The 22,591-nt window shown below is 47.5% G+C and overlaps 1 protein-coding gene across 6 annotated transcripts in view; it reads left to right on the top strand.

Moving 5' to 3' along the window:
* The window catches only part of mark2b (MAP/microtubule affinity-regulating kinase 2b), a 171,242-nt gene that overhangs the window by 132,720 nt on the left and 15,931 nt on the right, over positions 1–22,591 (top strand). For 4 of the 6 annotated variants that reach the window (XM_060855447.1, XM_060855451.1, XM_060855452.1 and 1 more), the window contains exon 17: positions 1,979–2,005. The exons of the other annotated variants lie outside the window; for them this stretch is intronic. In XM_060855447.1, the coding sequence (XP_060711430.1) occupies positions 1,979–2,005 (27 nt within the window). The remainder of the gene's footprint in view (positions 1–1,978; positions 2,006–22,591) is intronic. 6 annotated transcript variants of the gene reach the window in all.

Consider the following 22,591-nt stretch of genomic DNA (forward strand, 5'->3'; position numbering starts at 1 on the left):
GCTCCGTTTAACTTTGCTCAGCACCCAAAGATGTGTGTTTGCATCGGATGTTTGGGTGATGAAGGATTCTCACTATTCAGTGTTAACCTGCGTCCTGCCTGAAAACAATAATCAGTTGTTCAATGTTGGGACCTGGAGGAAGGACACTGCCTTTGATTTTCGGTCCTTCCCCAGAAGAGTAGAGCATGTACATAGTAGTGATTGGAAGAGAATACCACACTTACTGCTGTACACCGTCTCCATGGCAATGTCAGGATGTGGGTGGTCTGTGACTGTTACCATGGTGACACATTTAACTCAGAGTTCAGGCAAAGCTCCTGAGCCTCAGCTCATTCACTGTGAAAGGGTATCACGTTGTAATGAACTCCACCCCGGCCCCTAGTCCCCAGCACACTTCTCCAGGCAGACCCTCTCACACTCTTCCTGCTCCCCTCCTGCCCTCCCATCTTTTGCCCTCTCGCCCTAACCCTTTCCCTGTTGTTTTGTTTCCCACCCCTGCCTTCCTCTTTTACCATTGGCAATAGTGTTGTTGTAGCTGCTCCATTGGTGGGAGGGTGGAATTATTTTGTGACTTGTTTATAGAGGAAGATTGTGTGTTGATGGAATAAAGTAGTGTGATATGAGGCAGGAAGGAAGCGCACAAATAAAATTTTTTTTTACAAATTAAATGAAGAACACACTACTGTGAATTTGGTGCAAAACCAGCCATTCGGCCCCTTCAGTAGGATCACAGCTATCTTTTACTTAAAGAGTGTCACTTGATTAATTCAAGGTGGGGGGGAAGGCATAAGTGTGCTTTATTATTGTGTGTGCAGCAAGAGGTGGTGGCCTCAGGCATTGGCTGATTATTGGAGTTAGTGTTGCTGACAGTAGAGTTTTGCCTGGCCTCGTCCTCTTTCTGATGCTCCTTTCCTTTGCCCCTGCTGCTGTATGTCACTGAGTCATCTTCTCTGTGTGTCATGTATGTCATCGTTGTTTCAAATGGGGAAACTGGTCACACTTGCCTGACTCTCCCCATTGAGACATGGCAGTGTGTTGGAACATCTCCACCTGTCTATGGGGTCAGAGTAACCGTTGACCTGGTCGCTTTTAAATTTCCCTTCCTCACCCTCCTTGATTTTAGATCCCCCCCCCCCCTCAAAAAAAAACTCATGTCCTCCTGGATTTTAGACTGTCCCCACCCTGCTTTTGTGTAATGTTTCAGTCTTAGGGCTGGAGGTGACCCCCTCCCTCCATCAATCCCTGATGCTGGGGTGATTCACCTCCTTGCTGTGCCATTGGTATGGATGGTGCTAGTTGATGGGTTTATAATTGATTGTGACATTTTGGGAAGGTTGAATGTTACATCCTGCAGATAAATGTAACCATCTTAGCTGGTTTCCTATAAGCAGCGAGTAACCTGCCAATTGTTTACTCGCTTACGAGCGTTGGTATTGACTCTTCCTGTGAAGCCTGTGACAGAAATATGGTCCCCACGCCCCCTAGATTTGTCCCCACCAGGTCAGGCAGCTGTGTGCCAGTCAGTCTGTGGAGGTCCATTTCAGGCTTGGGGACTGGGGGTTTGCTGGTATGTGGAGATGCAGCAGCCTGTCTTTTGGAAACTAGGTCAAACAGTGTCCTAAATCTCAAACCTATTGTTCAGCTGACCAGCCCTCTCTGTCTGCACTCCCTCCTGTTCTGAGCCATATCCATGGATGTAGCTGAAAGTGGGCTGTGACGGCCAGAGATTCCCCAACTGATTCCTGTCCAGTGAGCTCTGCCTCTAGGTAGATAATGGGCAAAGACTATAGTGCACCTTATAGCCAGCTAGTTCCTGAGTGAAGGTCATGGTGAGAAAGAGAATAGTGTATAGCAATCTGGAATCTCTGAACTGCTGCTGGTGATTGTAGCAGTGTGCACTGCATCATGTCGACAATGGTGGCGTCGGTCATTGTGACTCATTTGCCCTTCACACCTTTCTTCTTGTTTCTGTTTTTAGAAATCTGTCTTTCAGATTTGCGAGAAGGTAGGAACACACACCCATTGTATGTTTCCATGCTGGTTATGTTACTAACACCTTGGCCTCTCTTTCTGTCATCACTGCTCTTGCTGTCTTGTCACTCAGCCTTTCCTTCTTTCGGTTTCCGTCACTGTTCGGTGTTCTTAGGGCTAATGTGGGATATGTTGTTTTCTAAGGTGACGCATGCTGTTTTGGAGATGTGAGGGCTGTTGTGAGTGGGGCAGGGTGGGGGGAGCTGGAATGGAGTGGTGTCTGGGGCTTGTGGGCAGTTAAGCACTTTCTCTCGGGAGCAAACCTTTCTTACCCTGAGGACGATACGTTATTTGAGGGTCACTTGTCTTAATTGTCTTTCTAAGGTGGGACCTTCCATTCACCTGTCTCCGTCCACCTCCCCAAACTCCAATCCACCACAGAGAACACGGCAATGATTGAGTGATCAGAGTAAGCTGCAATACTCCTTTGGGATAGAATAGCCAATCAACAGAATGGCTTTCTGGGGAAGAACATTCACCCAGTTAGGATGCTGGTGATGTTCCCTAACCCTCTGGAGGCCTTACTGTGGAGCGACGTTGCTGGTTTCAGAATTTAGGTTACGGTTAGACTTATTCTTGGAGAGTGTGGCAAATTTGGATTGCTCCCGTGAGGAACCTGCTGCTGTTTCTTTCAACTACCGGAGTCTCCATGAGTAATGCTCTGGATCTGTGCGTTCAGAGATTCACTTTTACTTCAGAGTGGCCAAAGCTGAATGTTTAAGTGTTTTCACCATTTAGGAAAGAACAGTGAAAGGAAAAGGTGCTGAGCAAGTGCTGTTAATAAGAAATCAGTATGTTTGTGTAGTAGGTCAGAGGGAGATGTTCAGTCAACTTGGGTGGAGCTAAGAAACAGCAAGGGGCAGCAAGCATTGGTCAGAGTGCTGTAGAAGCCACTAGACAGTAGGAGTAATACCAGGCATGGTATAAATTAGGAAATTAAAGATATGTGTAACAAGAGTAATACTGTAACAATGGAGTCCTTCATGTAGGTCAGATCAACCTAACTAGTGCTAATACTGTGGAGGACTGATTCCTGGAAAGGATGTGGGATGATTCTCGTGACAGAACGTGATGAGTTGAGAATGGGCAATGAGAGGCCGAATGAATAATCTTGCAGGAAAGAAGCCTTTAGGAAAATGGCCAGAGTATGGCAAGGTTTTTCCATTAAGTTCAAAAGTGATATAGTTCACCCTGAAACTAGGGTCTTTGATCTAAACAAAGGAAATCATGACAGTATGAGAGGGCAAATTGGTTGTGACTACATTAAAATGATGTAGGTAGCCAATGTCTAACATTTTTGGCCATACAATGGCTAAACATAGTTTGCAACACATTTATTTTCCAGCAGGATGGATGCTCCAACCATAGGTAATGAGGGAAGTTAAAGATTTATGAGATCAAAAGTGTAGACTTACAAAGTTGCCAAAAAAATAGTAAGTCCAAACATTGGTAGCGTTTTAGAATTCAGTCAAGGAAGACACAAAACTAATAAAGGAAGGGAGAATAATGAAACTGAAAGTTGATAAATCCCCAGGACCTGATGATCTATATCTTAGAGTATTGGAAGGTGAAGCTCAAAAGGTGGTCAGAGTTCTATCTAATTCTGGAATGGTTTCTGCAGAATAGAATGTGTCAAATGTAACTCCCCTGTTTAAACAAAGATTAGAGAGAAAATGGGGAGCTACTGGCTTGTAAGACTGATGTCAGTTGTCGGAAAAATATTCACGTCTATTATAAAGGATGTGATAAGGGGATACTACAACAACAATGTTAGGTGTGGATAGAGACAACATGGATTTCTGAAAGGGAAATGAGATTGAACAGAACTTTGAGTTTTGAGTATCTGGCGGAATTGATAAGGGAGCGTGCAGTGTGTTGGAGTGGGGGGGGGGTGAGCGCGGTGAATATGACTTTGAGGTTGATGCTGCAACAAAGTTTAAAGGGAATATGGACTGAGTGGTGAGTGGGATAGACAGATGGAATATATGTGGAAAATGATGTCCACTTTAGATGCCAGTAAGAGATTGGAAGCGTGTTGATGTGCAAAGGGACTGAGTTGTCCTTGTCCATGAGTTACTGAATGCTGTCATGCAGGTGCCAGGAAACAATTCTGAAGACAAACGGTCAGTTAGTATTTATCGTGAGGATTTGTGTACAGGAGCCCAGGTGCATTACTTCAATTACACAGAATACTGGTGAGACTGCACCTGGAGTATGGCGCGCATTTCTGGTCCCTTCCCCTTCACATGTTATACTCTCCATAGGGATTCACTAGACCATTTCTGGGATGACGGGACTGTTGAGGTCAAAGAGACTGTGTTCTCTGGGGTTTCAAGGAATGAAGGGCAATTCCCATAGAAACTTGTCAACCTCTTTCAGACATTTAGGCAGCATGGTGACACAGTGGTTAGCACTGCTGCCTCACAGCGCCAGAGACCTGGATTCAATTCCTGCCTCAGGCAACTGTCTGTGTGGAGTTTGCACGTTCTCCCCCTGTCTGCGTGGGTTTCCTCCCACAGTTCAAAAATGTGCAGGTTAGGTGAATTGGCCATGCTAAATTGCCCCTAGTGTTAGGTGAAGGGGTAAATAGAGGGGAATGGGTCTTCAGAGGGTCGGTGTGGACTTGTTGGGCCGAAGGGCCTGTTTCCACACTGTAAGTAATCTAATCTAATCTAGGTAGTAATCTAATTTACAGTAGATGCAGAAATGAGGTGTCCCCCTAGTAGTGAGGTCTATGAACTGGGATAGTCTCAGAGTACAGGGCTCAATTCTGAATGAGATGAGGAGGAGATTGGTGAATCTGTCATTGGGCAGGTTCAAGCTAGAGATATAGATATCCCAATGTTAACAGATGTCAGTGGACATGGGGTTGAGGTAAAAGGTCAGTTATGAATTAGAGCAGGTTGAAGGGAGGAATGGCCTTATCGTCTTATTTGCCATGTTTCTCTGCAAGGACTGAGGCTGATGAAATAAGTAACTCCTGTTTATCTGGCATAAGGTCTTGAAGGTTTGAAGTTCAACACTTTTGTAATTATATCTGAGTGCACTGTCCCCAAGCAGTCAGGCTCCTGTCTTGATGCCTCACTCCTCGGCTTTGTGCAAACTAGAGAGAGAATGGGAAGAGCCCAGGTTTGGTCCTGCTGATTGAGAGAGACAATGCTCCTAGTAAGTGCCTCTCTAATCATTCAAATGTATCATTGGTTGTTTTGCCTCACAGCTAGAAAATTTACTGTCCAATTTCAGGAGGTCATACATGTAAATTAAGAACAAGAGTGGTCCATTTGGTCCCTTGAACTTGCTCCACAATAGAATAAGATTGCAGCTGAGCTGATTGTGGCCTTGACTCCACTTTTCTCCTTATACCTGATCACCCCTGACTGTCTGTCTCTTTGATTGCTTTTTTTAAGCTAATTCCCCATGTTCTAGTCTCTCCCACATCAGTATCCACCGTACAAGTCCTCTCAGGATTTTGTATGTTTCATTAAAGTTCACCTCTCGGTCTTCGAAATGCTGATGGTTACAGGCCCAGTCTGTCCAAAGTTTCCTCAAAAGATAAATCCCCTGCCCCCAATCCCAGGAATCGGTCAAGTGAATCTTTCCTGAACAGCTTTGAATAATTTCTTAAATAAGGAGATCAAAGGTGTACCCTGTATTCTAGATGTGGTACCACAAGCATTCTATACAATTGCAACAAAACTTCACAAATTTTGTACTGTATTCCATTCCCCTTGCAATAAACAGTAACATGGCAGTTGTTTTCTGAATTGCAAAGAACTTCATACTAACCTCTATATCTCAGTTCTGCAGCCTCTGTTCGGTTTTAAATAATGCTGCTTCTCTGTTGTTCCTGCCAAAATGCACAAGGTCACATTTTTCCACATTTTATTACATCTGTCCCATTTTGCCCACTCATTTAAATTATCTATATCCTTTGGCAGACTCCTTTCTTCTTTACAACTTGGTTTCCTCTCTGGCTTTATAAAAATTGGAAATAATTGAGGTCCCAACACTAATCTGTGGCACTCCACTAGTTACATTTTGTCAATTGGAAAGTGATCTATTTAGGCACACCTTCTACTTCTAATCAGCTAATTAATCCTCTGTCTGTGCTAATAGCCACCGTTCCATGGGCTGGTATTTTATGGAGTAATCTGTGTGGCACCTTGTCACAAGTCTCCAGGAAAGCTCAGTACAGTGAGTCCGCTAGTTTCCCCTTAATAGACTTTGCTCGTCACTTCCACAAAGAATTCTCATAAATAGATTAATTACTGTTTCCCCTTCACGAAATCATGACTCTGACTGAATGCTTTCAGATTTTCTGTCTGCCCTGCTTCTTTACAGTAGATTCCAGCATTTTTCCTATGACAGATGTTAGGCTAATTGGACAGTAGTTTCCTGCTTCGTGTCTCCCTTGAATGGAAATGTTAAATTCATTGTTTTCCCACCTGATGGGTCCATTACTAGGAATTCATTTGAAGAACTGAAATCTCAGCAGCCACTTCTTTTTCACATTGGAGTTCGTAGACATTCTGGGCCAGGAGATGTGTCAGACTTTCATTGTACCCTCTCCCTGGTGATCACTGTTGAAGTTCCTCACTCCCTTTCAGCTTCTGATTCCCTATTATTTTTGGATGTTATTTGTATCTGCTACAGTGAAAACAAATGCAAACTATTTGTTCAATTCCTCTTCCATCCCGCATCTTTTTATTAGCTCACAAACTAACACGCCCTGAAATCAATAATTACTGGAGGGCAGCTCTCACTTGCTCATTTTCTTGTTGAATACTTATTGAAATTCTTAATATTTGTTTTTATATTTCTAGCTTGGTTTCTCTTGTACTCTTAACTTTCCCCTCCCTATTCACTTTCTAGTCATTTTGTACAATTCTTTGTATTCTGTCCAGTTTTCTGACCTGCCAGCCATCATTGTGCAATTTCAGTTTGATGCTTTCTTTAACTTCCTTAGTTACTCTCAGATGCTGTCCTTCTTTTAGAATCTTTCATTCTCACTGGCACCTAAACTTCAGCATCTCATCACTCCCACATTGTCCTGCCCATCCAACCCATCCCCCAAACATTGCCCCATCCTCCAGGCCCGCACCAACCCCTCATCGGCCAAGCCCACACCAAAGCTCCCATCTTGCAAGCCCATCCCCACCATCCCAATCCTGCAGGCCCATGCCCTACCCCCAGCACAGCCTATCTACTTCATATCAGTTGAGAGCTGAGGAGAGAAGGGAGGATGTAAACACTAACCTCTGGTATATCAGCCTATGCTGGCAATGTTTCTTTAGGCCTGGAACAAGGTGAGAATCCATACGGATGGGGTGTTGGTTGGCTGTTTCGCAAAGTGCATGCTTGGTCTAACATTGAATGCGACTAACCCGTTTGTTGCTGTGCGTGTCAAATTTAACCGTTATATTTGATGGATAATTTACAGTTTCAAAAGGAATAATTGCAACAAAGATACTAGATTCCTCCTGATTTGTTACAAGTGTAATCTGCCAGGCGTCTCGTCTTTTGGACTTCCACTTCAATAGCAGCTGGATGGGAGAAGGCATTGAGTGTGTATGGAATTGTGGCAGGACATGACTGGGAGATGATGAACAGAGCTCTGTCTAGTCAAACACTGTAGCATAGTGCTTGCAGCTAGAAAGGAGTACTAAATTAGACTGCACATTAGTGATTAAATCACTCCAAATCAATTCCACCCAACACACCCCAAATCAATCCCATGTCAATTCTTAACACACTCTGAAATCAGATTCTGGATTAGTGATGCTGGAAGAGCACAGCAGTTCAGGCAGCATTCGAGGAGCAGTAAAATCAACGTTTCGGTCAAAAGCCCTTCAGGAATAAAGGCAGAGAGCCTGAAGCATGGAGAGATAAGCTAGAGGAGGGTGGGGATGGGGAGAAATCAGTCAACTTGTCAGTAACACACCAAATCAATCACACCTCAATTCACAACACAACCCGAAATCAGGCACCACGTCAGTAACACGCCCCGAAATCAATCACTACGTCAGTAACACGCCCTGAAATCAATCACTACGTCAGTAACACCCCCCAATATCAGGCACCACGTCAGTAACACGCCCCGAAATCAATCACTACGTCAGTAACACGCCCTGAAATCAATCACTACGTCAGTAACACCCCCCAATATCAGGCACCGCGTCAGTAACACGCCCCGAAATCAATCACTACGTCAGTAACACGCCCCGAAATCAATCACTACGTCAGTAACACGCCCCGAAATCAATCACTACGTCAGTAACACGCCCCGAAATCAATCACTACGTCAGTAACACGCCCCGAAATCAATCACTACGTCAGTAACACGCCCCAAAATCAGGCACTGTGTCAGTAACGCACCCCGAAATCCGGCATCGCGTCAGTAACACACCCTGAAATCAATCACCACGTCAGTAACACAATCCAAAATCAGGCACCATGACAGTAACACGCCCCGAAATCAATCTCCACGTCAGTAACATGCCCCGAAATCAATCTCCACATCAGTAACACGCCCTGAAATCAATTACTACATCAGTAACACCCCCCGATATCAGGCACCACGTCAGTAACACGTCCCGAAATCAATCACTACGTCAGTAACACCCCCGGAAATCAGGCACCGCATCAGTCACACATCCCGAAAACAGGCACCACGTCAGTAACACGCCACAAAATCAGGCACCACGTCAGTAACACACCCTGAAATCAGGCACCGCGTCAGTAACACACCCTGAAATCAATCACCACGTCAGTAACACAATCCAAAATCAGGCACCATGACAGTAACACGCCCTGAAATCAATCTCCACGTCAGTAACACGCCCTGAAATAAATTGCCAAGTCAGTAATACGCCCTGAAATCAGGCACCACGTCAGTAACACTCCCTGAAATCAGGCACCACGTCAGTAGCACGCCCTGAAATCAGGCATCACGTCAGTAACACGCCCTGAAATCAGGCACCACGTCAGTAACACGCCCTGAAATCAGGCACCACGTCAGTAACACGCCCCGAAATAAGGCACTGCGTCAGTAACGCACCCCAAAATCAGGCACCACGTCAGTAACACAATCCAAAATCAGGCACCATGACAGTAACACGCCCTGAAATCAATCTCCACGTCAGTAACACGCCCCGAAATCAATCTCCACGTCAGTAACACGCCCTGAAATAAATCGCCACGTCAGTAACACGCCCTGAAATAAATCGCCAAGTCAGTAATACGCCCCAAAATCAGGTACCACGTCAGTAACACGCTCCAAAATCAGGCATCACGTCAGTAACACTCCCTGAAATCAATTACCACGTTAGTAACACATCCCGAAATCAGGCACCACGTCAGTAACACGCTCCAAAATCAGGCATCACGTCAGTAACACTCCCTGAAATCAATTACCACGTTAGTAACACATCCCGAAATCAGGCACCACGTCAGTAACGCGCCCTGAAATCAGGCACCACGTCAGTAACACGCCCCGAAATCAGGCACCACGTCAGTAACACGCCCTGAAATCAGGCACCACGTCAGTAACACGCCCCGAAATCAATCACCATGTCAGTAACACAACCCAAAATCAGGCACCATGACAGTAACACACCCTAAAATCAGGCACTACGTCAGTAACACGGCCGAAATCAATCGCCATGTCAGTAACGTGCCCTGAAATTAGGCACCATGTCAGTAACACGCCCCGAAATCAATCACAACGTCAATAACACACCCTGAAATCAGGCCCCACGTCAGTAACACGCCCAGAAATCAGGTACCACGTCAGTAACACGCCCCAAAATCAATCACCACGTCAGTAACACGCCCCGAAATCAATCATCACGTCAGTAACACATCCCAAAATCAGGCACGTATCAGTAACGTGCCCTGAAATCAGGCACCACTTCAGTAACACATCTCAAAATCAGACACCATGACAATAACACCCTGAAATCAGGCACCACGTCAGTAACACGGTCCGAAATCAATCGCCACGTCAGTAACACGCCCCGAAATCAGGCACCATGTCAGTAACGCGCCCTGAAATCAGGCACCATGTCAGTAACGCGCCCCGAAATCAATCATCATGTCAGTAACACGCCCCAAAATCAGGCACTACGTCAGTAACACGCCCCGAAATCAGGCATCACATCAGTAACATGCCCCGAAATCAGGCACCTCGTCAGTAACACATCCCGAAATCAGGCACCATGTCAGTAACACACCCTGAAATCAGGCACCTCGTCAGTAACACGCCCCGAAATCAGTCACCACGTCAGTAACAAGCCCTGAAATCAATCACCACGTCAGTAACACGCTCCGAATTCAGGCACCAGTGAGTAACACGCTCCGAATTCAGGCACCAGTCAGTAACACACCCCACATTCAGGCACCAGTCAGTAACTCGACCAGAATTCAGGCACCACGTCAGTAACCTGTACCCAAATCAGGCACCATGTCAGTAACACACCCTGCAATCAGGCACCTCGTCTGTAACACGCCCCGAAATCAGTCACCACGTCAGTAACAAGCCCTGAAATCAATCACCACGTCAGTAACACGTTCCGAATTCAGGCACCAGTCAGTAACACGCCCCGCATTCAGGCACCAGTCAGTAACTCGACCTGCAGTCAGGCACCAGTCAGTAACTCGACCCGAATTCAGGCACCACGGCAGTAACCTGCACCCAAATCAGGCACCTCGTCAGTAACACGCCCTGAAATCAATCACCACATCGGTAACGCGTCCCGAAATTAATCACCACGTCGGTAACGCGCCCCGCAATCAATTGCCACGACAGTAACATGCCCCGAATTCAGGCACCACGTTAGTAACACGCCCTGAATTCAGGCACCATGTCAGTAACACGCCACGAAATCAATCACCAGGTCAGGAACAAGCCCCAAAATGAATCACCACGTCAGTAACACATCCCGAAATCGGTCACCACGTCAGTAACACGCCCCGAAATCGGTCACCACGTCAGTAACACCCCCGATATCAGGCACCGCGTCAGTAACACATCCCGAAAACAGACACCTCGTCAGTAGCAAGCCTTGAAACCCGGCTCCACGTCGGTAACACGCCCCGCAATCAATCACCACGTCAGTAACACGCCCCGAATTCAGGCACCACGTCAGTAACACGCCACGAAATCAATCACCAGGTCAGGAACAAGCCCCGAAATGAATCACCACGTCATTAACACATCCCGAAATCAGTCACCACGTCAGTAACGCGCCCCGAAATCAATCACCACGTTGGTAACACGCCCCGAAATCAATCACCACATCGGTAACTCGCCCCGAAATCGATCACCACGTCGGTAACTCGCCCCGAAATCGATCACCACGTCGGTAACTCGCCCCGAAATCGATCACCACGTCGGTAACTCGCCCCGAAATCGATCACCACGTCGGTAACACGCCCCGCAATCAATCACCACGTCAGTAACACGCCCTGAATTCAGGCACCACGTTAGTAACATGCCCTGAATTCAGGCACCACGTCAGTAACAAGCCTTGAAACCCGGCTCCACGTCAGTAACACGCCCCGAAATCAATCACCACGTTAGTAATACGCCCCGAAATCAGGCACCACGTCAGTAATACTCCCCGAAATCAGGCACGTCAGTAACATGCACCGAAATCAATCATCACGTCAGTAACACATCCCGAAATCAGGCACGTATCAGTAACGTGCCCTGAAATCAGGCACCATGACAGTAACACACCCTGAAATCAGGCACCATGTCAGTAACACGCTCCGAAATCAATCGCCACGTCAGTAACACGCCACAAAATCAGGCACCACATCAGTAACACGCCCTGAAATCAGGCACCATGTCAGTAACGCGCCCCAAAATCAATCACGTTAGTAACACATCTTGAAATCAATCACCACGTCAGTTACATGCCCCGAAATCAGGCACCACATCAGTTACACGCCCCGTAATCAGGCACCACATCAGTAACACGCCCCGAAATCAGGCACCATGTCAATAACACGCCCCGAAATCAGGCACCATGTCAGTAACACACCCTGAAATCAGGCACCTCGTCAGTAGCACGCCCCGAAATCAGGCACCACGTCAGTTACACGCCCCGAAATCAGGCACCACGTCAGTAACACGCTCCAAATTCAGGCACCAGTCAGTAACCCGCCCCGAATTCAGGCACCACGTCAGTAGCCTGCACCGAAATCAGGCACCACGTCAGTAGCCTGCACCGAAATCAGGCACCACGTCAGTAACCTGCACCGAAATCAGGCACCACGTCAGTAACACGCCCTGAAATCAGGCACCACGTCAGTAACATGCCCTGAAATCAATCACCACGTCAGTAACAGGCCGCGAAATCAATCACCAGGTCATGAACAAGCCCCAAAATGAATCACCACGTCAGTAACGCATCCCGAAATCAGTCACCATGACAGTAACACGCCCCTAAGTCAGGCACCTCATCAGTAACGCGCCCTGAAATCAGGCACCACGTCAGTAACACATCCCAAAATCAGGCACCATGACAGTAACACACCCTGAAATCAGGCGGCACCATGTCAGTAACACGCTCCGAAATCAATCGCCACGTCAGTAACACGCCACAAAATCAGGCACCACATCAGTAACACGCCCTCAAATCAGGCACCATGTCAGTAACGCGCCCCAAAATCAATCACGTTAGTAACACATCTTGAAATCAATCACCACGTCAATAACACGCCCCGAAATCAGGCACCACGTCAGTAACACGCCCCGAAATCAGGCACCACATCAGTAACACGCCCTGAAATCAGGCACCATGTCAGTAACACACCCTGAAATCAGGCACCTCGTCAGTAGCACGCCCCGAAATCAGGCACCACGTCAGTTACACGCCCCGAAATCAGGCACCACGTCAGTAACACGCTCCAAATTCAGGCACCAGTCAGTAACCCGCCCCGAATTCAGGCACCACGTCAGTAGCCTGCACCGAAATCAGGCACCACGTCAGTAGCCTGCACCGAAATCAGGCACCACGTCAGTAACCTGCACCGAAATCAGGCACCACGTCAGTAACACGCCCTGAAATCAGGCACCACGTCAGTAACATGCCCTGAAATCAATCACCACATCAGTAACACGCCCCAAATTCAGGCAACACGTCAGTAACACACCCTAAATTCAGGCACCACGTCAGTAACAAGCCCTGAAATCAATCACCACGTCAGTAACAGGCCGCGAAATCCATCACCAGGTCATGAACAAGCCCCAAAATGAATCACCACGTCAGTAACGCATCCCGAAATCAGTCACCATGACAGTAACACGCCCCTAAGTCAGGCACCTCATCAGTAACACGCCCCGAAATCAGTCACCACGTCAGTAACACATCCCGAAATCAGGCACCATGTCAGTAACACCCCCTGAAATCAGGCACCACGTCAGTAACACGTCCCGAAATCAGGCACCACGTCGGTAGCACGCCCGAAATTAATCACCACGTCATTAACACATCCGGAAATCAGTCACCACATCAGTAACACGCCCCGAAATCAGGCACCACGTCGGTAACACGCCCTGAAATCAATCACCACGTCGGTAACACCCCCTGATATCAGGCACCGCGTCAGTAACACATCCCGAAAACAGACACCTTGTCAGTAACAAGCCTTGAAACCCGGCTCCACGTCAGTAACACGCCCCGAAATCAATCACCTCGTTAGTAATACGCCCTGAAATCAGGCACCATGTCAGTAACACTCCGCGAAATCAGGCACCTAGTCAGTAACATGCACCGAAATCAATCATCACGTCAGTAACACATCCCGAAATCAGGCACGTATCAGTAACGCGCCCTGAAATCAGGCACCACGTCAGTAACACATCCCAAAATCAGGCACCATGACAGTAACACACCCTGAAATCAGGCGGCACCATGTCAGTAACACGCTCCGAAATCAATCGCCACGTCAGTAACACGCCACAAAATCAGGCACCACATCAGTAACACGCCCTGAAATCAGGCACCATGTCAGTAACGCGCCCCAAAATCAATCACGTTAGTAACACATCTTGAAATCAATCACGTCAATAACACGCCCCGAAATCAATCGCCACGTCAGTAACACGCCACAAAATCAGGCACCACATCAGTAACACGCCCTGAAATCAGGCACCATGTCAGTAACGCGCCCCAAAATCAATCACGTTAGTAACACATCTTGAAATCAATCACGTCAATAACACGCCCCGAAATCAGGCACCACGTCAGTAACACGCCCCGAAATCAGGCACCACATCAGTAACACGCCCCGAAATCAGGCACCTCGTCAGTAACACATCCCGAAATCAGGCACCATGTCAGTAACACACCCTGAAATCAGGCACCTCGTCAGTTACACGCCCCGAAATCAGGCACCACATCAGTAACACATCCCGAAATCAGGCACCATGTCAGTAACACCCCCTGAAATCAGGCACCTCGTCAGTTACACGCCCCGAAATCAGGCACCACATCAGTAACACATCCCGAAATCAGGCACCACGTCAGTAACACATCCCGAAATCAGGCACCACGTCAGTAACACACCCTGAAATCAGGCACCTCGTCAGTTACACGCCCCGAAATCAGGCACCACATCAGTAACACATCCTGAAATCAGGCACCATGTCAGTAACACCCCCTGAAATCAGGCACCACGTCAGTAACCCGTCCCGAAATCAGGCACCACGTTAGTAACACGCCCCGAAATCAGGCACCACGTCGGTAACACGCCCTGAAATCAATCACCACGTCGGTAACACGCCCCGAAATCAATCACCACGTCATTAACACATCCCGAAATCAGTCACCACGTCAGTAACACGCCCCGAAATCAGGCACCAGGTCGGTAACACGCCCCGAAATCAGGCACCAGGTCGGTAACACGCCCCGAAATCAATCACCAGTTCGGTAACACGCCCCGAAATCAATCACCAGGTCGGTAACACGCCCCGAAATCAATCACCAGGTCGGTAACACGCCCTGAAATCAATCACCACGTCGGTAACACGCCCCAAAATCAATCACGTCGGTAACGTGCCCCGAATTCAGGCACCACGTCGGTAACACGCCCCGAAATCAATCACCACGTCGGTAACATGCCCCGAATTCAGGCACCACGTCTGTAACATGCCCCGAAATCAATCACCACGTCAGTAACACGCCCTGAAATCAGGCACCATGTCAGTAACACGCTCCAAATTCAGGCACCAGTCAGTAACACGCCCCGCATTCAGGCACCACGTCAGTAACACGCCCTGAATTCAGGCACCACGTCAGTAACCTGCACCGAAATCAGGCACCATGTCAGTAACACATCCCGAAATCAGGCACCATGTCAGTAACACACCCTGAAATCAGGCACCACGTCAGTAGCACACCCCAAAATCAGTCATCACGTCTGTAACACTTCCCTAAATCAATCGCCACGTCAGTAACATGCCCCAAAATCAATCACCACGTTTGTAACACTTCCCTAAATCAGGCACCTCGTCAGTAACACACCCTGAAATCAATCACCACATCGGTAACACGTCCCGAAATTAATCACCACGTCGGTAACACGCCCCACAATCAATCACCACGTTAGTAATACGCCCCGAAATCAGGCACCACGTCAGTAACACTCCCCGAAATCAGGCACCTCGTCAGTAACATGCACCGAAATCAATCCCCACATCAGTAATACGCCACAAAATCAGGCACCACGTCAGTAACGCGCCCCGAAATCAATCATCACGTCAGTAACCCATCCCGAAATCAGGCACCATGACAGTAACACACCCTGAAATCAGGCACCATATCAGTAACATGCCCTGAAATCAGGCACCATGTCAGTAACACGCCCTGATATCAGGCACCATGTCAGTAACGCGCCCCGAAATCACGTCAGTAACACATCTTGAAATCAATCACCACGTCGATAACACGCCCCGAAATCAGGCACCACGTCAATTACATGCCCCGAAATCAGGCACCACGTCAGTAACACGCTCCAAATTCAGGCACCACGTCAGTAACACGCCCCGAAATCAGGCACCACGTCAGTAACATGCCCTGAAATCAATCACCACATCGGTAACACGCCCCGAATTTAATCACCACGTCGGTAACACGCCCCGAAATCAATCACCACGTCAGTGACATGCCCCGAATTCAGGCACCACGTCAGTAACAAGCCCTGAAATCAATCACCACGTCAGTAACACGCCACGAAATCAATCACCAGGTCAGGAACAAGCCCCGAAATGAATCACCACGTCAGTAACACACCCCAAAATCAGTCACCACGTCAGTAACACATCCTGAAATCAGGCACCACGTCAGTAACACGCTCCGAATTCAGGCACCAGTCAGTAACATGCCCCGCATTCAGGCACCACGTCAGTAACATGTCCCAAAATCAATCACCACATCGGTAACACGTCCCGAAATTAATCACCACGTCGGTAACACGCCCCACAATCAATCACCACGTTAGTAATACGCCCCGAAATCAGGCACCACGTCAGTAACACTCCCCGAAATCAGGCACCTCGTCAGTAACACGCTCCGAATTCAGGCACCAGTCAGTAACATGCCCCGCATTCAGGCACCACGTCAGTAACATGCACCGAAATCAATCCCCACATCAGTAATACGCCACAAAATCAGGCACCACGTCAGTAACAAGCCCTGAAATCAATCACCACGTCAGTAACACGCCCCGAATTTAATCACCACGTCGGTAACACGCCACGAAATCAATCACCAGGTCAGGAACAAGCCCCGAAATGAATCACCACGTCAGTAACACATCCTGAAATCAGGCACCACGTCAGTAACGCGATCCGAATTCAGGCACCAGTCAGTAACATGCCCCGCATTCAGGCACCACGTCAGTAACCTGCACCGAAATCAATCGCCACGTCAGTAACACGCCCCAAAATCAATCACCATGTCTCCAACACTTCCCTAAATCAGGCACCTCGTCAGTAACACGCCCCGAAATTGGGCACCACGTCAGTAACGCGCCCCGAAATCAATCACCACATCGGTAACACGCCCCGAAATTAATCACCACGTCAGTAACACGCCCTGAATTCAGGCACCACGTCAGTAACAAGCCCTGAAATCAATCACCACGTCAGTAACACGCCACGAAATCAATCACCAGGTCAGTAACACATCCCGAAATCAGTCACCACGTCAGTAACACGCCCCTAAATCAGGCACCACGTCAGTAACACGCCCCGAAATCAATCAGCACATCGGTAACACGCCCCGAAATCAATCACCACGTCAGTAACACGCCACGAAATCAATCACCACGTCAGTAACACCCCCCGATATCAGGCACCGCGTCAGTAACACATCCCGAAAACAGACACCTTGTCAGTAACAAGCCTTGAAACCTGGCTCCACATCGGTAACACGCCCCAAAATCAATCACCACGTCGGTATCACGCCCCGAAATCAATCACCAGGTCGGTAACATGCCCCAAAATCAATCACCACGTCGGTAACACGCCCCGAAATCAATCACCAAGTCAGTAACACCCCCTGATATCAGGCACCGCGTCAGTAACACATCCCGAAAACAGACACCTTGTCAGTAACCAGCCTTGAAACCCGGCTCCACGTCAGTAACACGCCCCGAAATCAATCACCACGTTAGTAATACGCCCCGAAATCAGGCACCACGTCAGTAACACTCCCCGAAATCAGGCACCTAGTCAGTAACATGCACCGAAATCAATCCCCACGTCAGTAATACGCCACAAAATCAGGCACCACGTCAGTAACGCGCCCCGAAATCAATCATCACGTCAGTAACACATCCCGAAATCAGGCACGTATCAGTAACGCGCCCTGAAATCAGGCACTACGTCAGTAACACATCCCAAAATCAGGCACCATGACAGTAACACACCCTGAAATCAGGCACCATGTCAGTAACGCGCCCCGAAATCAATCACGTCAGTAACACATCTTGAAATCAATCACCACGTCCATAACGCCCCGAAATCAGGCACCACGTCAATTACACGCCCCAAAATCAGGCACCACGTCAGTAACACGCTCCAAATTCAGGCACCACGTCAGTAACATGCCCTGAAATCAATCACCACATCAGTAACACGCCCCGAAATGAATCACCACGTTGGTAACACGCCCCGAAATCAATCACGTCAGTAACATGCCCCGAAATCAGTCACCACGTCAGTAACACACCCTGAAATCAGGTACCACGTCAGTAACGCGATCCGAATTCAGGCGCTAGTCAGTAACATGCCCCGCATTCAGGCACCACGTCAGTAACCTGCACCGAAATCAATCGCCACGTCAGTAACACGCCCCAAAATCAATCACCACGTCTGTAACCCTTCCCTAAATCAGGCACCTCGTCAGTAACACGCCCCGAAATTGGGCACCACGTCAGTAACACGCCCCGAAATCAATCACCACATCGGTAACATGTCCCGAAATTAATCACCACGTCAGTAACACGCCCCTAAATCAGGCACCACGTCAGTAACATGCCCCGAAATCAATCGCCACGTCGGTAACACGCCACGAAATCAATTACCAGGTCGGGAACAAGCCTTGAAATGAATCACATCAGTAACACATCCTGAAATCAGTCACCACGTCGGTAACACCCCCCGATATCAGGCACCTCGTCAGTAACACATCCCGAAAACAGACACCTTGTCAGTAACAAGCCTTGAAACCTGGCTCCACGTCGGTAACACGTCCCGCAATCAATCGCCACGTTAGTAATACGTCCCGAAATCAGGCACCTCGTCAGTAACATGCACCGAAATTAATCTCACGTCAATCCATAACACACCCCGAATCGATCCAAACCTCAATTCGTAACACGCCGAAGTCAATCCCCACCTCAGTAACACACTCTGAAATCAATCTCTACGTAAGTAGTACCACCCAAAATCAATCACACCTCAATTAGAACAGAGAACAGTACAGCACAGAACAGGCCCTTCAGCCCACCATGTTGTGCCGACCACTGATCCTCATGTATGCACCCTCACATTTCTGTGACCATATGCATGTCCAGCAGTCTCTTAAATATCCCCAATGAACTCGCTTCCACAACTGCTGCTGGCAACACATTCCATGCTCCCACAACTCTCTGTGTAAAGAACCCGCCTCTGACATCCCCTCTACATTTTCCGCCAAACAGCTTAAAACTATGACCCCTCATGTTAACAATTTCTGCTCTGGGAAAACGTCTCTGGCTATTAACTCTATCTATGCCTCTCACTATCTTGTACACCTCAATTAGGTCCCCTCTCTTTCTTTTCTCCAATGAAAAAAAGTCTGAGCTCAGTCAGCCTTTCTTCGTAAGATAAGCCCTCCATTCCAGGCAGCATCTTGGTAAACCTCCTCTGAACCCTCTCCAAAGCATCCACATCTTTCCTATAATAGGGCGACCAGAACTGGACACAGTATTCCAAGTGCGGTATAACCAAAGTTTTATAGAGCTGCAACAAGATCTCACGGCTCTAAAACTCAATCCCCCTGTTAATGAAAGCCAAAACACCATATGCTTTCTTAACAATCCTGTCCACTTGGGTGGCAATTTTAAGGGATCTATGTACCTGCACACCAAGATCCCGCTGTTCCTCCATAGTCCCAAGAATCCTGTCTTCAATCCTGTACTCAGCTTTCAAGTTCGACCTTCCAAAATGCATCTCTTCACATTTATCCAGGTTGAACTCCATCTGCCATCTCTCAGCTCATCTCTGCATCCTCTCAATGTCCCGCTGCAACCTGTAACAGTCCTCTATACTGTCAGCTACACCTCCAACCTTTGTGTCGTCTGCAAACTTACTAACCCATCCTTCAATCTCATCATCCAAATCATTAATGAAAATTACAAAGAGTAGAGGCCCAAGAACAGAGCCCTGTGGAACACCACTCACCACTGCAATTCTTAGCACACCTCAACTGACTCCCACGTGAATTCATAACACACCGTGAAATGAATTGCCATGTCAGTAGCATACCCTGAAATCAGTCACTATATCAATAGCACACCCCGAAATCGATCAATGTGTCAGTAACGCACCCTGAATCGATCACCGCATCAGTAACGCATCCCGAAATCTATCCCACCTCAATTCATAAGACACTGAAATCAGTCACCTAGTCACTAACACACCCCAAATGATTCCCACCTCAATTCATCAAACACCCCAAATGAATCTGAACTCAATTCATACCACACCCTGAGACCAATCACCATGTCAGTGACACCCCACAAAATCATCCATCTCGTCAGTAACACGCCTCGAAGTCAGTCACTGCGGCAGTAATGCACCCCAAATCGATCTTGCCTCAATTCATAACACACCCAGAAATCAGTCACCTAGTCAATAACACACCCTAATTGAATCCTCACTCAATTCATAACACAACCTGAAATCAATCACCACGTCAGTAGCACATGCCAAAATCAGTCACCACGTCAGTAACACACCCCGAAATCAGTCACCGCTTCTGTGCACCCCTTCAAATCAATCACCATGTCAGTATTGCACCCCAAAATTGATCACTGTATCAGTAGCACACCCCAAAATTGATCACTGTATCAGTAGCACACCCTGAAATCGATCACAGCGTCAGTAACACACTCTGAATCGATCACCATGTCAGTAACGCATCCTGAAATCGATCCCACCTCAATTCATAACTCACCTTGAAATCAGCCACCGTCAGTAACGCACCCCAAAATTAATCACCACGTCAGTAACACGCTCCCAAATCAATATAGTTGATTAATAACATGCCCTAAATCAAATCCACTTCAATTCATAACATACGCTGAAATCAATCACCATATCATAAACACATCCTGAAATCAATTACCATGTCAGTAACCCCCCTTGAAATCAATCACCACGTCAATATCACATCACAAAACCAATCACCACATCAGGGACACATCCTAAAATCAATCACATCAATAACGCACCCTAAAATCAATCACCACATCAATAACACACCATAAAATCAATCACCACATCAATAACGCACCCTAAAATCAACCACCACATCAATAACGCACCCTAAAATCAGCCACCACGTCAATAACGCACCCTCAAATCAATCACCACGTATCAATCCCTAAAATCAATCACCACATCAATAACGCACCCTAAAATCAATCACGTCAATAATGCACCCTAAAATCAACCACCACGTCAATAACACACCATAAAATCAATCACCACGTCAATAACGCACCCTAAAATCAATCACCACGTCAGTAACACACCCTAAAATCAATCACCACATATCACATCCTAAAATCAATAGCCACGTCAATAATGCACCCTAAAATCAATCAGCACGTCAATAACGCACCCTAAAATCAATCACCACGTATCACATCCTAAAATCAGTCACCACGTCAGTAACGCACCCTGAAATCAATCACGTCAGTAACACATCCTGAAATCAATCACCACGTCAATAACGCACCCTAAAATCAATCAGCACGTCAGTAACACGCCCTGAAATCGATCATCACGTCAATAACACACCCTGGAATCGATCACCATGTCAGTAACACACCCTGAAATCGATCATCACATCAGTAACACACCCTGAAATCTATCGCCACGTCAGTAATACACCCTGAAATCGATCGCCACGTCAGTAACACACCCTGAAATTGATCACGTCAGTAACACACCCTGAAATCGATCACCACGTCAGTAACACACCCTGAAATCAATCATCACGTCAGTAACATGCCCTGAAATCGATCATCACGTCAGTAACACGCCCTGAAATCGATCACCACGTCAGTAATACACCCTGAAATCGATCATCACGTCAGTAACACGCCCTGAAATCGATCATCACGTCAGTAACACGCCCTGAAATCGATCATCACGTCAATAACACACCCTGGAATCGATCATCACGTCAATAACACACCCTGGAATCGATCATCACATCAGTAACACACTCTGAAATCGATCATCACATCAGTAACACACCCTGAAATCTATCGCCACGTCAGTAATACACCCTGAAATCGATCGCCACGTCAGTAACACACCCTGAAATCGATCACCACGTCAGTAACGCACCCTGAAATCGATCACGTCAGTAACACATCCTGAAATCGATCACCACGTCAGTAACACACCCTGAAATCGATCACCACGTCAGTAACGCACCCTGAAATCGATCACGTCAGTAACACACCCTGAAATCGATCACCACGTCAGTAACACACCCTGAAAGCGATCACCACATCAGTAACACCCCCTGAAATCGATCGCCACGTCAGTAACACACCCTGAAATAGATCATCACGTCAGTAACACACCCTGAAATCGATCATCACGTCAGTAACACATCCTGTAACTAACTATAGTATAGTTATCAATAGCAAACTCCCCAGAGGGCTCTTGTGACATAGTGGTAGCATCCCTGCCCCTGTGCTAAAAGTCTCAGGTTCAAAACTCAGCTGCCCCAGAAGTTTGTAGCAACATTTCTGAAAAAGTTGATTT

This window comes from Hemiscyllium ocellatum, chromosome 46 (assembly GCF_020745735.1).
Source record: "Hemiscyllium ocellatum isolate sHemOce1 chromosome 46, sHemOce1.pat.X.cur, whole genome shotgun sequence".
Taxonomy (NCBI): Eukaryota; Metazoa; Chordata; class Chondrichthyes; order Orectolobiformes; family Hemiscylliidae; genus Hemiscyllium; species Hemiscyllium ocellatum.